The sequence below is a fragment of the Anopheles maculipalpis genome, chromosome 2RL (assembly GCF_943734695.1).
Source record: "Anopheles maculipalpis chromosome 2RL, idAnoMacuDA_375_x, whole genome shotgun sequence".
In the NCBI taxonomy this organism is placed as follows: Eukaryota; Metazoa; Arthropoda; class Insecta; order Diptera; family Culicidae; genus Anopheles; species Anopheles maculipalpis.
Genome location: NC_064871.1, coordinates 16,247,740 through 16,265,021, shown reverse-complemented (window position 1 = coordinate 16,265,021; position 17,282 = coordinate 16,247,740). Strand labels below are relative to the sequence as shown.

General features: G+C 44.8%; 2 protein-coding genes across 2 annotated transcripts; one reads left to right on the top strand and one right to left on the bottom strand.

Moving 5' to 3' along the window:
* The first annotated feature begins 3,039 nt into the window (after positions 1-3,039).
* On the top strand, positions 3,040-6,373 carry LOC126557624 (uncharacterized). Its single transcript, XM_050213469.1, has 6 exons — positions 3,040-3,299; positions 4,632-4,700; positions 4,774-5,459; positions 5,532-5,770; positions 5,828-5,996; positions 6,091-6,373. Exons 1-6 carry the CDS (start codon positions 3,081-3,083, stop codon positions 6,371-6,373), a joined length of 1,665 nt encoding a protein of 554 aa, XP_050069426.1. The 5' UTR covers positions 3,040-3,080.
* A 1,434-nt stretch (positions 6,374-7,807) lies between these two features.
* On the bottom strand, positions 7,808-9,814 carry LOC126557877 (uncharacterized). Its single transcript, XM_050213786.1, has 3 exons — positions 9,377-9,814; positions 9,058-9,307; positions 7,808-8,583 (listed from the first exon to the last, which is right to left on the bottom strand). The coding sequence occupies exons 1-3, from the start codon at positions 9,812-9,814 to the stop codon at positions 7,808-7,810; spliced, it is 1,464 nt and encodes a 487-aa protein (XP_050069743.1).
* Positions 9,815-17,282: the final 7,468 nt, after the last annotated feature.

The following is a 17,282-nucleotide window of genomic DNA, read 5'->3' as shown; positions in this document are numbered from 1 at the left end:
TGCCGAAAAATATTTGTCTTGTCGGAAAGAAATTATTTTCAAATCCGTTTTTAAAATTTCCATTTGCTACCTCCTCGGATTCATGCTCTCCTGTTACTCCTGGTCGGATTTTGCCGCATCGAAATTGGCTCGTTTTTGGCCGAAAATCTGCCACCAGAAGCGACTGATAGTAACAGGAGAACATGCATTCGAGGAGGTAGCTCGGGTCGGCCGAAAAATCGAAAATCCAACTTAAAGTTGATTTCCAAATTAAAAGTTCCAACACAACTTTAAAATCGACTTTGGAATTAAAGATCGAATTTTAGATTTTTCGGTCGATCCGAGCTACCTCCTCCAAAGCATGCTCTCCTGTTACTGCGAGTCGCTTCTGGTGGCAGATTTTCGGTCGAAATCTGGCCAATTTCGATGCGGCAAAATCCGACCAGGAGTAACAGGAGAGCATGAATCCGAGGAGGTAGCAAATGGAAATTTAAAAAACGGATTGGAAAATAATTTTTTTCCAACAAGACAAATATTTTTCCGATCGATTTTAAATTTGTCTTTCAGTTTTAAGAGTTTTATTCACATTTTAGTTTCTTTCTTCAAAAATCGATTAAAAAGACCTCCACAACGTGATTTTTGGAAATTAAAGGCAACTATTGGAGATTTTTGAGAAACTATCGGAAGATTCCGCCAGCAGCATTCCCGTGGAAAATCAGCGATAACTCGGCCATTTCTGGTCCGATCCTGGCGACCGGCATACCGTTGGATGCGTCTTTGGATGCGTCGCGCACCTTTTTGTAGAACACCTCAACCCAATCCCTCCACCTCCCGCCCAGTTATTGCGGAAAAACCAAAACATTCCCGTGGAAAATCGGCGATAACTCGGCCATTCCTGGTCCGATCCTGGCGTCCGACGTACTTTTGGATGCGTCTTTGAGCCGCGCACCTTTTTGTAGAACACCTCAACCCGATCCCTCCACCACCCGCCCAGTTATTGCGGAAAAACCAAAACATTCCAGTGGAAAATCAGCGTTAACTCGGCCATTCCTGGACCGATCCTGGCGACTGGCATATTGTTGGATGCGTCTTTGAGCCGCGCATCTTTTTGTTGACCACCTCAACCCGATCCCTCCACCCCCCCGCCCAGTTATTGCGGAAAACCCAAAACATTCCCGTGGAAAATCAGCGTTAACTCGGCCATTCCTGGTCCGATCTTGGCGTCCGACGTACTGTTGGATGCGTCTTTGAGCCGCGCACCTTTTTGTAGAACACCTCAACCCGATCCCTCCACCACCCGCCCAGTTATTGCGGAAAAACCAAAACATTCCCGTGGAAAATCAACGATAACTCGGCCATCCCTTGTCCGATCCTGGCGTCCGGCACACCGTTGGATGCGTCTTTGGGCCACGCACCTTTTTGTAGAACACCTCAACCCGATCCCTCCACCCCCCGCCCAGTTATTGCGGAAAACCCAAAACATTCCCGTGGAAAATCAGCGTTAACTCGGCCATTCCTGGTCCGATCCTGGCGTCCGACGTACTGTTGGATGCGTCTTTGAGGCGCGCACCTTTTTGTAGAACACCTCAACCCGATCCCTCCACCACCCGCCCAGTTATTGCGGAAAAACCAAAACATTCCCGTGGAAAATCAACGATAACTCGGCCATCCCTTGTCCGATCCTGGCGTCCGGCACACCGTTGGATGCGTCTTTGGGCCACGCACCTTTTTGTAGAACACCTCAACCCGATCCCTCCACCACCCGCCAAGTTATACCGGAAAAACCAAAGCATTCCAGTGGAAAATCAGCGATAAATCGGCCATTCCTGGTCCGATCCTAGCGTCCGGCATACCGTTGGATTCCCGTGGAAAATCGACGATAACTCGCCCAGTTATTGCGGAAAAACCAAAGCATTCCCGTGGAAATTTAAGGATAGCTCGCTTATTTCTGGTCCGATTGAAATGAAAATCATACCGTTGGATGCGTCTTTGAACCGCGCACCTTTTTGTTTAATTCGTCATCTCGATTCCTCCATCCTCCGCCCAGTTATTCTACGGCGAGTTTTCCCTTGGCGACCGCTAACTCCACCCATAGGTTAATCCGCCATTGGGTTTATCAGTTTTGGCGTGCAACATCGTGCACCTTTCCTAAAGCCCAACGAACCAACTAAGCCAGCCAAAACTTTCTCCAAAAAAATTGCACACACCGTGTACGTTCACCAGTAACCTACTGGCAATAAGTCACTTGTCACTCAACACAGCCTTCCATTTTTATGTAACGAACTCCTTCGTTTCCACCTACACGCTTCGTTATTATCGCATCGCTACACTTCCGTAGGAAATACTTGAGCTGACAGCCGCCATTGCATACCCATCCAACAGTGGAAAGCAAGTTGGAGCATGCGAAGCGGGCAGAATGGTTGCATTTAATCCACCCCGCAATAGACAACTAATTGGCGCAGACTAAACCAGCTGTAGTCACGACGCCCGCCATTAAAACCTGGCTCCAAAAATCGAAGGTTTTGCGTTGCACACCACTGCGACCCACTGCGACGCTTTTGCTCTGTGTATGCGTGTGTTTGGGTCTCAGATCGCGCTTAAGCGGAAGTGTGCCAGTTCCAATATATGCTATTAGACGATGGATTCACGGTCACCGTAGTGGATGCAGCTTCCACGGATGTACGGGTGTCATTAGTCTTGCAGCTCGCGAGGGTGACAACATCGATCCGCACCAAAAACCGGTTGGTGTATTGAGCGTGATCGAACCGAGTTCGAGTAAAAACAACACCAACAGTCACCACATTGTTCCACGTGGGGATCCATCTTGGAGAAGGGGTATCGAGCAACTCGCGTGACGATCGAGTCCGAAGCTAACAGCAGTTTCCTTCCAAACAGCTACTCGATCGGATCGCAAAGTTCGGTGATCGTAATGAGTCGTGCGCGGAACAATGTTTTAACCGTCTTACCCCATAAGTGACTTAGTGAGCGTGTGTGTGTGTGTGAGGTATTTTTTTATAACAAATTATATTACGTTACGTGTGTTTTTGTTTGTAAGAGTTTAATTGTGCGTCGAAAAATAAAACAAAACAACACAAAAAAAAATGGTGGAAACACAAGTCGTCGTTCCACCAACTTCACACCCGAAACCAACCGCAACGCTGACAACAACCATTACGGCAGCGGTGAACGATGCGGAACAAATAGCTCCATCGACCGAAGATCATTACGATCCTTCCGTGCGGATTTTGCACATACCGAAGCAGACGGACGGTTCCTGTGGGTTTCATCTGACTCGCAGCAAATGGGATCCATATCCTTGGGTAGGTAAAGAACCGTACGCCAAATTCGTAACATTCGTAGAAGAAATCTCTCCAGAAGAAGAAGAATCAAAGAAGAGATCTCTTAGTTGCTTTATTTAGGCCTTTTTTTTTTGGGCTTCAAATAATGCATAAGATAAAAAGTAGTCAGGTGATCTATCGCTGGAGACGACAGCGGCGCTTTTCTTCACACCATTCGATGACCAGTGTGACCTAGTGGGGGTCTTTAAGCCAAGAAGGAAGATAAAAAATGAGGAGAGAAAGTTTCGCTTGAATAACTGAATACGATTGGGACACATTTTTGGAAAAAAAGTAACTACATTTATCCATTTATTCAGTTGTTTTTCGTTAATGGAATGTGATCATCACTATACAATGACCGATATTTTTGACTGTGGATGCGCTATTTGTGGGAATTGCCAATCAGTTTTGATGTGGAAGTTAACTCGACTAAAGACTTTGAATTTCTCTTACGGAGATATTGTCAGGACTACAATCCTTCTGTAGTCCGGTAAGGTTGAATCCAGCCACATCCTCAGCCACAGCCACAAAAATATGTTTCACAACTTTGAAATCCCTGAAGGTTTCTGTATATGATCAGTAGCGGATCTAGTCCCGACAGCTGTCTCGTGTAAGGGACCCCCTAGCAAGGAATAGCATAGGAATCATATTTCGGAGGCTCCGTTGAAGGAAAACCTCTTTCGGTTAACGGTTTTGATTTTGATGGTGATGGGTCCCAAAATTCATACAGCCAAGGGCATCCAAACATCTTAATGCGCCACTGAATATGATATTGAATATGCCCAGGAATCCACAATTTGAGAGACATATTGGAGGAGGCCATTTTACTTAAAGTACACGTTTTTCAAGCTGTACAAGAACAATTTGGTTTACAAAACGTAAAAACCTTATTAAATATTAGGTCACCATTGCTTATAGCAATAATCATGCACAATATGTTTCCTGTTGTTGCCTTTTTTTTTTGACGATGACCCTCGAATTCTGTTGTGTTGTGTGTGATGTTGATTCATTCAAGAAATCTGAACGCGCTCCACACAACCTTCACCTTCTCTCGCGAGACCTGATGCTGGTTGGTGCGCGGGAGAACTATTGGCACAATCCGTCGAACCGTCGTCTGTTGTTCCGCTGTTCCACACAACCAGCCGGCAGCCATCGTTTCAAGGCGATCTTCTTTCAGACTCACCGGGCAGGAAAAATAGTAACTGCTCTCCAGCAAATGCTTCACACAGCCAAGCAACTTACTCTCCGATATTATGTTTGCTCCGTCTCTATGTCTATCCCTCTCTCTCTTTCTCTTTTCTGTGACTCCTTTAGGTCAGCGGTGTTGATGCAGACTCACCGGCCGAAGTGACCGGGTTGAAGGTTGGCGATTGCGTGCTGGAGGTAAGCCCAATCGTTCGAGAGTTTAGGTTCGGGAACTAATGACCGATCTCTGTAACCCTTCCGCGTATCGTAGGTCAACAACGAAGATGTCCTTGGTATGCGTATTGCCGAGGTGGCCGGTATGGTCCGGTCGAAGGCGGACATTGTTACGTTGCTGCTGTGGAGCACCGGCATGGAACCGGCCTGCAATCCCGAATCGCTGTGCTGCGGTCCGATGCCAATCAACCTGGAACGTCTTACGGCCAGCATGCAGACGATCGTGGCCGCCCTGGAGTGTCCCGTTTGCTTCGACACCATACCACCGCCCGTGTTTCAGTGCCAGAACGGGCATCTGGTGTGTTCCCGCTGTCGGGTGCGTGCGGAACGTTGTGCCATCTGTCGTGAACGTTACACGATCGGCCGTTCGCTGCTGGCGGAACAGGTCTATCAGTCCATTACGGAGGCGTTCAATCTGCGCGAGGGAACGGATGGGAAGTTGCGCGAGCGTCTGTTTGGCGCACGGTGTACCCGCCAGCCGAAACGGGCCACCTCGTGTGATCGCAAGAAAAGTCCGTACGGTAGTGACAGCCATCTGGTGCCTAGCGGACGTCCGATACACTCGCACACGCACAAGTTCCTCGCGCGTATCATGGGCAAGGCCAGCTCGGTAGACAACCTCAGCAAGCACCACGGCCAGCACGCACAGCCCCCGGATGTGGTGGGCGATCTGCAAGGTTCGAAAGCGAAATCATTGTCCTTGTCGTCGAGCGAAATATTCAAGTATGTGTGATATGCCTCCGAATCTGCTGTCCGATGGATGGTTTATAATCATTGTCGCTCTTCGCTTTTTAGGCGCGATAATTCCGTATCGGTACTTCGATGTCCTTCGGCGAACCGGCTAGCACCGGAGCTATCCGCATCGTACAATAGTCTCGCGATACGTCGACCAACCTCGTCCATGTCGTGCAACGTGTCGGTGGAAAGTCTTAGCAGTATTCCGGAGAATGGTATTCACTTGACCGTTCCGGTACGCCCGGCCCAACTGTCCTATCATTGTCCTTGCGGCGAGTACTGTAGTGATGTAATAGCCGGTAAGTCCATCAACATCTTCCAACCACTTCTTCGTTTAACGCAACTCTTCCTTTTAGCGCCGGAACTTCAGGAACACGTCACCGTGCATCATCGTACGCCGGTCATATCGTTCGGTACGGCTTCGGCCGAAATATCTCTCCCACCGAGAACACCGGTGGACAATGCCTGTCTACTGTTGATGCTGGATGGACATAAATTTTGGTTAAAGCTGATCTCCGACACAAGGTACGATGGATGATCCGCTGAAATGGCTGCTTGGTCTGGTGGATCGATTTATTGTACGTCATTAATCGCATTTCTCATGTTCACCGTTTCACAGTACCGTGGGGGACATTTTCCTGTCTGCTCTGTTGGAGGGTAGTACGGAGCTGAGCAAAAATTACGCACTGGAAGTTATTATCCGTAAGGAAGGGTTCGACCACATTCTCGGCAAGGAACTCATCTCACGCTCGGAGGTGTACTCGATGGTGGACAAGTCGTGGAACGATCTGGTCAACACGAAGTCGGGCGTCTTCTATACGGGCGTTTGCATACGGGCCACCTTTAGTCCGGATACGGAAATCTTACTGAAAGCATCCATCAAACGTCTTGCCGATCTTTGATGCCTTAAGAGTTGGTGTTAAATTGTCCTTTTGCTCTCGAGGGAACGTGCCGTTGACACGGATTTAATGTAAAATGCTATGCGTAGTATTCATACGATTATGTGTTAAAATATAATATTTGTTAATAAAACACTCGTTGTACTGCATTTAAATGGAGAAATAAATTAATTTAACGACTAGTGCAAGCAGAAGGGTGACCCGGTGGTGGATACGACATCCGTGCCGGTCTTCAAATCCCATTCGGACTTTTCCAGAGTCACTCGAGATACACAATAAGTAGTTTTTTCTGGAAAAAAATCAGAACACACATCTAAATACGAACCTTCGTAAAAGTGTTAGTCACAACATGAATCAATTTTTTCGACGACTTGAGCGTACCTGTTTGAGGGTTGAAATGCAATTCCTTTACTGATTCTAAAATGATTCAACTATTTATAAATGTTGTTTAGCTATTGTTGAAGTGAGAAAGAAGGCAGCAATAGAGCGGTGGTTATGGTTTATGTATTGGAATTGTTAGGTTGTTTTTCAGTTCTCTATGTATGGATTAACTGTATGAACTAATCCATACAGTTCTACTGTATGGATTAGTTTCGTTCCCAATGTGCCCCTAAACGCAGTGATGTCTCTTCAAGAAGCAATGCTCATTGGCCTCCCTCCTGCTTGTGATATTGTGCTGTTCAATGGAATATTTGTAACTATTTGAAATAGTTCGACTTTATTTTGAATATGTTCTTAATTATACATTCCCTTATTCCTATTTCTCGGGTTCTCAACCATACCGTTTTATGTATTAATTTATGTTTCCCGAACCATTAAAATTATTATATGTTCAAATAGTTTGAAACCGTCACGCACAAAGCATGTGAAGTATAGAGCACTGATTTAAACGTGAAATATTTCAACCTCATCGAAACGTTTCACTGTAATGGTCTAGATCAATTTCAAAACTGGATTTTTGAATTTCTGCCGTTGTAATCCATTGTATTGTGGACTTATAATATGGAATAATATTATGATATGAAAATTATATTTAAAAGGGAATCACCGCAATTTAAGTTTACAATTTTCTTTTGATTATAAAATTGACTCCATTTTCTATACACTTCAATCCAATAAGCACGCTTTTACAATCTTTTGGAGCTGGATTGTACAGCAATGTGTCGTTTCGCTCGGAGTTCAAACTTCCTCGTTGTAAATTTAATACATCAACATTACATTTATTTTTCTGAATTTAATAAATTATTCTTTCCCTCATTGTCATGTACAGATTAGAAACTCTTTCACTCATAAGTCTCCACCAGCACAAAACGCTCGTGCCGCTACGATCCTTGTCACACTGTCAACGAAATTCGCACGGTTCCATTCGGTCAACTAATGGTCAGTCTTTTCAGCGGTAAAGTATCTCCCCGTGAGGATCGGTCGACCGCATTGCTTTTACGTCCCGGTGGGATCGCCGGCATCGCACACCCGAACGGAGACACGCATCCGACACGTTCCCTTCTTTATACGCGTATACTGTCTGCGTCGAACAATATCCTGGCTGTTCCATTCGAGCGGAACCGGCCGTCCCAGCCAGTATCTCACCTTTACCGATTGCCGATCATCCGGTACGATGGGAAACAGCTGGCCCCGAAACTGTCCACACTCCTGTTCCGTGCCCAAGTACCACAGCCAGCAGAGCGTATCGTTCGGATCCTCCGTACTGCGAAACTTTGCCACGAAGAACATGTGATTGCCCTTGAAAGTTGCGTTCGCTAGTAGCACCACACAGGCCAACGAGTTCCCGCCATCGGTCAGCGTGACGTCCACTGCATCGTCGGCCGTGCAGTAGTACTGCACGACGCTCGTTTGGTGCGCCTGCTGCAGATGAATCAGGATGTCATGTTGATTTTTCATCCGCGCGCACGGCTGACCGGAAGGGCAGTGAAAGGTGGCCGGCGGTGTCGTCACCTGGGACGATAGTAATGATGCCGGCGTGCCATTAGGGACGATGTTTGCTTTCAATTTGAATGCGTGTTTGTGCGTGAGCCGAGGCGTCGGCTGTGGTCGGTGCTGTTGCGATGGACGCTGCTGATGCTCGCGACGTTCCAGCGGAAGCCGACCGGAGATGTTTGGCTGGCGATGATGGTGTTGCTGCGGCTGCTGCTGCTTCTGGGGAGCTGTTGTGTCCTGTGATTTCGGGTCCAGTGCAGTTTGCTGATGCTGGTTCGCTGTGTTTTCGTAGAAAGATTGAACAATTGATTAGTTTAATGTACAAGGTCATTACACAACGTAAACAATAATTTTAGAGACTCGTCTGGAGCTGAAAATTAATATATTATTATATGATATATAATTGTTATTATAAGCTAGTTTAAAGATTGGTATTGTTTTGTAATTAACGGAAAACAAGCTATTCACCAACTGTAGAAAATTAATTAATTAAAGTCAAATTGGATAGGGATGGAGAGCTGATTGCAAGAAATCTAAAACAAAGCAGACCAACCGGACCGTTCCCCCGTAGTAAGGACTGACTGGAAGTCCAGGACAAGCATGAGAAGTCCAGGGTAAGTCCAAACACGTAATATCAGCAAGTCTAGTGAGTCTTTCGATGGCCGGTGCGACCTAATAGGTTCTTAAGCCAAAAAGAACCAGAAGACTATTCCTGATTATTCCCCCAATACCTCGTACCAATCGTTTCTTACCTTCACGACCCAACGTCTGCACCAGATAGTGGAACAGCTTGTCTGCCACGATGCACCGACCACGGCCAAGTACTTCGCGACAGATCGGACACTTGGTGGTTCTCGAGCGACACCCTGAGCAGATCAAATGCCCATGGTGGCATTGCCACGACGGCGGTCGAATGATCTCCAAACAGATCGGACACTCGAGCAGTCCGGCAATGCCCTGCAGACAGTTGGCAAACCGCGCCAATGACTGTGGATTAAGGTTCTGTCAAGCGAGAAATACAGAACTATTAATGACGCAGCGATCTTTTAATCACCCCTCGCTCACACTTACGTTTTTCTCAAAGCCCGAATTCCACAGCAACAGCCGTACGCCGGCCGGATTCGTGCGGGAGATTTTTCGTGCCCGTACACGCTTGGCAATGTCGATCACTTTTAGCCCGAGCAGATCCTCTCCGTTCGCTTCCAGCACACAGTCACCGATCCGTACGCCGGCCACATCCGCACACGATCCCTCGACGACTCCACTTACCCACGGGTACGGATCCCACGGTGTACGGCTAAGATGCAACCCGAGACAACCGCTCTCGTCCGCCGGTATGAAGCAGTGGCGCAGCTGATCACGATTGTCACGCGGACCGGCAACCTGTTGCGCTTCCGGAATCGATGGCAGTGGTGGCGGTTTGACAATTCGGGGCGGTAGTTGTAAGCCTTCTTCCGCCATCTCGCCTACCGTTCGTTGGTTGGTGAAAGACGACTTCACGGTGGACATGTTGGATAGCTTCTCACGCGGGAAGATGCCACACCGACCATCGACCTATATTCCGTTCCAATTAGTGTCGGGGAGCGACCAAACAGGGTTTGATTTCTGTTTTCCAAGCTCACACACCGCAACACGTACCGCACGGGCGCTTCGGTTTGCTTTCTCCTCCAGCCGGCGTCTGGCGGTCCAAGGGCTCATAAAGTGTGCCGTAGTGCCGTTGTTTGACGCTCTAGCAGTGCCTCCAACGCAAAACGGAACTCTAAAATGGAGGGAAAAAAATCGGGCAAACAATAAGCTAAGAGGGGAGAGCCAACGATGGGAAAAGTGAATGAAAGTTTTGTGCGTGTAATGAGCGTAAATAAAGTGAAGGAAAACTCGGATGTGCCCCGGTGAACGATACGCTGATGCATGAGTAATGCAGTGCTCCCGCGAACAGCAGCAGCGAAGAACCTCAAACTACTAGAATGTTGTCACAAAAGGGTGGTGGCTGGCATGGCGTGTGGAATATCACTCCCTTTCCTTGGTTTTGGAATCACGACTGCGGCAGGCTGGAAATGGGGACACATTTTCCATTCCAAGCTAGACTTAATTGCATCATCGTCGGTCGAGCGGGCGTGTGTAAGTGACGGCATCTTGGCGTTGTTGAAGTTTTACACTGATTCTCGTAGCGCTTTGGTAGCGAATTGGGGTTGATATTTGTAATCGAGATTTATCACCCAAAAGAATGATTGTAGTGGTTAAGACGTTGTTGAATTATTCAACATTAAAATGTTTCCATGCATTTAACGGAGTATTTTACAGGGTTTTAGATCTATGTTATCGAACTTTCTAATCACTCAGTGGATAATTTTCGATAGGAATGTGGAATATTGCCAACTTCCTGTTCAGCTTTGCAATCATATAGTAGAAACTTGCGTTCAGTTAGGGGAGATTTGAAACGCAGCTTAAGAACATTTGCAATCTGAAGTGGAATTTCTGCCCGAGAACTTCCTGTTAATATGGCAAAATTTGAAAATGTATTGCAAAGTTTTCAAAAACATTTATACAGGTTTATCACTCAAAAAAAATTTAAAAGTCATTTTAATTAAGGCTTCTTCAAACCAATCATCCCGACAGATTTGATGCAAATTTCCCTTTAGACAGTGCAAAATTCCATTTTATGACTGCAACGAGCTTGCATTATTCCATTTTTCATTTCATACATTCCCCTTAGTGATTCTACTATTCGAAATCCTGTATATATGTTAATACAAATGATAGCTTAGCATCAGAAGCGGATTAAGCTGTTTAGAGGCCCTAGGCGGATATCGAGCCCCTAAAATCATAAGTGACTTGCCTTGACAATTTCCAAACTGAACCGACGCCCCTGTAGGTCTTCATCCTGTTGCCGAGGGCCCTTATACGAGCCCGCTGTCGAGGCCCTAGGCAATAGATGAGCCCCGTACTGGTTGCATAACAGCTGTGGTCTTCTGGAGAGTCGGTTAGCGACGGAAAGGGACTGATAATTTTGATATTTGGACCATTTTTTGTGCAAAACAGCAAATGGCAAAGAGATTCTCAAGATTCCCCTATATGATTGCAAAGATCCACAAAAAAGCATGCAATATTCCACTAACCATTGGGAAAAAATTCCACTGAGTGATTCAAAAGTTCCATTCCATGGATCGAAACCCTGTATCTACTCTTAATTTTAGAACAAATATTTACAGTTTGAAGTTGTGTTGTGTAGCAACAAATAACCTTACTATTTCCCGTATCAAATTGTTACACTAGAAAACATAAGGTCCCCGCCATTGTTCCCAAGGTCATTTAAGACAACGGGGGGGGGGGGGGGGGGGGGGAAAGCTGTCAACAAAACCGAACGTATAAATAAAACTAAATAAACTACACGTGTGACCGACAGAAGAAGGGCCTCCAGTTGAAGTGTTTGACTTAAAAAAGCACTTTAGAAAAACAACTGCATAAAGCCATAATAAACAAACGCCACACAAACGCTGTTTCAAGACCTCAGGAGGGGGGAAGAAAAAAAGGGCTGAAAGAAGGTAAAAAGAATGACACTTGCGTGAACTTGAACTCAGAGGACACCAGGGCATGGCTCACGGTAGCTCTCATATTATTGGAGCTAGATGAAGCATGATGCCACACTCGAAAACGAAACACTACACCCGCAACGCTATCCATGCCTTTAATGAAGGCAAGATCTGCAATGATCCAGCATTTCCAGACATTTGACGTCAGTAATTAAAACACACAACCGTACACAGGTGCTGGTCTGGTCAAATGGTATCAAATATTTCCGCGCCAAAGAGCGGGGAAAGTCTGTTCCAATTAGATTTATGCTTATGGCTATCGTGGTGTGCTGGCGTTTTGTAAGGCGCGCAACAATCGCATTACACTGCTCGACCGGGGGGCGGGTACCGATCATACCACATACACGACGTCCGCACGGATTGGCGCATCAGTCAGCGAACAAGAGTTATGGATGTTTTTCGGAGAACGGTGTGGCCGCTGGGCCACACTGGAAAAATGGAAAGAACTGGGCGAAAAATAATTATCTAACCACCCATTAGTAGCGTTACAAGTGCTCATTACGCCGATGGCACACAGCATATTGTATCATTTGTACATCCCGGGTACCAGGTGGAAAACCAACTGCTATGTATCGGTCGGCTCTTCTGCTGCGCCGTTAGTATTTGGGCGTTGATCTCTGGCCGGTTTCATCCGACGCTGCACACGCTGCTGCAATTTCGTTGGGATTCATTAATTCATCTTCCTCTGATGTTGGGTGGCGCGTGTCATGGAAGGCAACGGGATTGATTTAGCAGCAGTAGCACCACCACCACGGATTCCCACATGGTCAGCGAAGCGAGAAATCTCTTGCGGTCGGTTTTATGTCATAGGGCATGAAGAGAAAGTGGATGCACGCCCCGATACCGATGATGCAACACAGTTCCAACCTCTGAGTTTTTCCTCTCTACATCACGATCGCAAACACGATTGCACGCTAGTTTGACATTACACGAAACATGGACGATCTTAACCGATTTTTCAAAAACAAAAAGCTTCACTTAACACACCTTCCAATATTAATCAGCTTCCAGGATTAGGAGCTTCTTCTCCTAATGAAAGATTCTCACGCAGCCACTTTTGGACACTTGTAACAATGCAATGCACCACAAAAAAGCCCGTTAGCGAACTTTACCGACCAACTGACCGACTGACTGATCAGCCCGTCCCGTCCGGAGTGTTTCACGATTGCGCACCAACTAACCGACAGCGACTGAAAGATGCGTGGCGGCACACACACACACACTCTCTCTCTCTCTCTCTGCATCAATGCTGTTGCCACTTGCGCGTTGATAAATCCGCCGATGGAGTCAGCGTCGCGATGCGGAACTCACCTCCGCAGCAAGCCAGCGAAACAGTCGCCGTTCGGTAATGCATCCCAAAGTGGGTGGAATCGGGCCGGCGCCCCAAAACCGGTTTTTCTCTCATATGTAATGGGGCTTTAGTAATATTTTCGACATTGCTCACTGTATTCCAGATGGTGGTCTAAGAAGGGAATGCCAGTGCGAGCGATTAGCAACGAACCAAGAAACAAAGGGACCCGTTGCTCGAACCTTAGGGACACGACACCGCGCAGGGTGCCGGCATCCGGGGTTTGGAAGTGTTAACAGATGTTCGTGCCTGTGGTCGATGGGGTCGACTTAGGGTATTCCCATCGACTGCTGGAATAATGTTGGGTAAAAATAAATGCTGGATCGTGTCCGTGTCACGTTTGTTTGTTCGATTGTTTGGTTGGATTAGAAAATGACTTGTTTTTTTTTTCGATAATATTTTTCGCTTTGCGCTTTCAACTTTGAAACCAATGAATGGTCAGAGAATTAGAGCTAACGAGCTGTAGCGACAATAATTTTCAAAACCAATTAGCTTGCTTTGGCTTCTCCGCAGCGCTATATAACCATAGTTCCTCTAATCTTGGTGTGTTAGAATTTGTGGTTAGTTTCCAACTTTTCGATACTTCGATACTCAGCAGTGCACTTGATATGGTTGTAAGGAAATGTTTTGCAACTTTGCTTTATTGAACTTTTAAAAATAGATTACTAAGCTTGTTTGTTGTAAAACGTGTTAATGATTACCTTTGTATGAAGTGGATTCGATTTATTTCCTAACAATTTAGTGATTTACCTTGCATTGCATGAGGAGTGAAGTGGATGATTGATTTATTATCATAGGTTTATCTTACAGCTTGGTGGCATGTTGTAGTTGATATAAGCTGCAGTTTAAATAAAGATAAAGTGTCGTTGCTTATACTTCTTGGCTTGACGGCCTGTAAACTCATGCCGATCATTTAGTGACTTATTTGGCTTACTTTATTGATACCACGTAATTGGATAGTCAATACTCATTACGGTGAAACGGACCGGAAGGGATTTGAACTCTGATCCCACTGTTTGAAGTTCGGAGCCGCTGTCGACTCAACCACTGGACCGATCCCTTTATTTAGACTATCGTCACTTAATAGTATCAATTACTTTGATGATGATAAGTCCCACCTATTACCTCAACACAAGTTTGAGACGTACGAAATTATCTTTACGATGTATTTAGTCTGAAATAATTTTAGCTTAAAAGTACAATTAAAAAATTACGTGTAAGTGGAGGCATCGACAAGCATTCTCGGTGCACTAGAACACTCTTCTTACATCATCAATATGATTCCATCGAGGAAAACGATTCTGATTTCATAGCACAGAAAGTCCTAGGTATGTGGACGACACAATATTTCGTTTGATTTACGTTCTAATATATTCAGCACTCAGAGCTAATTTTCAGCTATTAAAGGTTTAATTTCAAGCGAACTAGATGGTTAATCAATATTTAGGAAGATAAAAGCGTTAGAGTGTATTTGTACCATTAAAATGATTAAAATATTTCAAGTTTTCAGCCAATCACAGCGATAGAACATAAAATATAAATAAGAACAAATATGCAATAAATAAAAAAAAATGTCGTTAGTGCATGTAAATAAGCAATTTTATTTATTGAATGATTCATTTTTTACATTATTTGTTTGCGATTTGTTCTGGTAGCCTCCCAAGTTATACTTAAGCAACATTCACTCGATATAATACAGAACAGATAATTTGATTTGACGAAGTCATTTGATATTTCATACATTAGACATTAACTTAAAAATTGCACCTTTTGAATGTATTTGTTAAGGAAAAATTGGTACTGCAATTCATAATTATACGAATCTAATATTTTTCTTTCTTAAGTCTTCTTCTTCTTGGCTTAACGACCTCTAAGGTCACGCCGGCCATCGAATGGCCTACTAGACTTGCCGATACCACGTAGTTGGATAGTCAGTCCTCACTACGGGGGGACGGTTCGGATGGGATTTGACCCTCGGTCCTGCTGTTTGAAGCTACACCACCGGGCCGCCCCTTCTTAAGTATAAGCATCAAATTATAATAAATCTGTTTTATTCCACTAAAACTTTACTTTACATTTATTTAGGGAAGAAAAAAGTTTTTTTTTTGTGCAGGAGATATAAAATTAAACATTAATAGTTGAAGCAATGTAAATTTTTTATTTTTTACACTCATAATTCTGTTGCTACTTTCATTACTACACTTTATAGTTGCATGAAAATATCCCATTGTGAGCAATTCGTTTGGACAGCGCCCTCTAGCGTTCGGTAAAGAAAATGAATTTGACAACCAGCTGTTGTTTATTTTGCTTAATTCGGTATCAAAACAAATTCCCCGGATGGATTCAGTGGTGTGAAACATTAAAATTTTACCCGTTTTAGAATAGTAATAAATTTAAGCTACTATGTTTTAAATGTATGTAGTGAAAAGTCATTTATTGCAATAACCAAAGAATCATTAAGAAGGACTGGGTGGATGTGAAGAGGTATGTTGAAAATAAATCAGAAGTAACAGATGGAATGTTTGGTTTTCTCTGATACCACAGTTAGCTGGCTTCTGCATTTTACGTATGTCCGAGAACAGCTCACACACATGCCAGTTATTTTATTATCTTTTTACGCTACAGTTAGATTATATTCATTTAGTTCTGCATCTTACTTTTAGGTTGATCCGATCGTCTATCGATCTTGTTGTTTCGTGATATTTATCAACCTAAGGAAGGAAGATCGCTATCTCTGAGAAAAAATCGGGGATTTGGCTGTTAAAATATGGCTATGATCGCGATTGAATTATGAATTGAACTTATGCTTTATAGTTAGGGATGTTCAGATTGGAATTCTTACGATCGTATGATCATGATAGTTGAAGAACTTAAGAACTTAAGAGTCTTGTTTATCGCCGCGCCACGACACGCCAGGTTTTGCATAAATGAAACTAGGAAACGGAAACTGTAACTTTTCCAATCGATCAATCCGTATCGATTTTAGTGACCTACATCAAAACAGTAAAGACTCTTGCTTACTCCAGAAATAGTCAGCTGCTTGCACGGTTTTGCAATCGGGTGGACGGGCAATATAATACTGTTGTTGTCACACAAACAAAATAGCACACTTTTATTTAGTAATGAATGTGTATCTCGCGAACAGATAAGTGGCACCACATATGCTGAACCACGTATCGCATGTATTGTGTGTTACTCGTAGTTAGCAAGGGGAACAAAGACTCACACTCATCTACCTTTCATCCAACCGCTTGTAACAGGCTCATTAAGCAGTTTTTATTGACTCAACAAGATAACGATTAAACATTTCGTACCATTCGTGTGTTCTCGGTTGTACCGGGTTACCGAAGAATGGGTTTAACGGCAACACCCTAGCTCGCCGGTAAAGATAATAACGATAATCACATAATTGTAACCTCGAACCGTAAGTTGGCTGAAGGAGTTACCCAGTAAAGTGGATCCCACACGAATAAAAGATTCATCAAACAGAATGCATTTTACTGCACCAGGGCAAGGCATCGAAAAGGGATAGAACAGATAACAAGGTTGATCAAAACATTCAACCAAACATGCGTCAATTCAGGGCGTCTTGAATATCCTTAACGAGACGCTGAATAAGGAACCATACCTGGTAGCTGGAGGCGCCGGGTGGCGCCAACCAGAGAGCGGATAAAACCGAGAAATTATTGCAAGCGGTCGGGGCATCAGTAGAGAGGGAGGTGATAAATTTACGGTTTGGAGTATGAATGCATTTTTGCGAATGCCAGCTGCTATCGGTGCTGTGTTGGGCACTGACATGCCACTCGCTGTTGCATCAAGAAGCACAACAGTAAACAGAAGGATTTTACTTTCCATCGTTTATTAGACAGCGGTGGAAGATTTGCGCTTGTGGGAAGAGTGTGTGTGTGGTGCAACCAGAGCGGCCTGGGACGGTGCCGGTGTATCACTGTCAAAGTACGCAACCATGCAGCAAAAGTTGCAGCTGGTGCAAGCCACCACCCCGTCGGTATACTTATCGATATAAGGGATCCGCCGCACC

Bases quoted from the DNA above. Each gene is read 5' to 3' on its own strand.
- LOC126557624 (XM_050213469.1), top strand. From the start codon at position 3,081: ATGGTGGAAACACAAGTCGTCGTTCCACCAACTTCACACCCGAAACCA. The intron at 4,701-4,773 runs GTAAGCCCAATC...CGCGTATCGTAG, and splicing joins TTGGCGATTGCGTGCTGGAG to GTCAACAACGAAGATGTCCT. The intron at 5,460-5,531 runs GTATGTGTGATA...TTCGCTTTTTAG, and splicing joins TCGTCGAGCGAAATATTCAA to GCGCGATAATTCCGTATCGG.
- LOC126557877 (XM_050213786.1), bottom strand. From the start codon at position 9,814: ATGTCCACCGTGAAGTCGTCTTTCACCAACCAACGAACGGTAGGCGAG. The intron at 9,308-9,376 runs GTAAGTGTGAGC...CTCGCTTGACAG, and splicing joins ATTCGGGCTTTGAGAAAAAC to AACCTTAATCCACAGTCATT. The intron at 8,584-9,057 runs GTAAGAAACGAT...ACGAAAACACAG, and splicing joins GCAGACGTTGGGTCGTGAAG to CGAACCAGCATCAGCAAACT.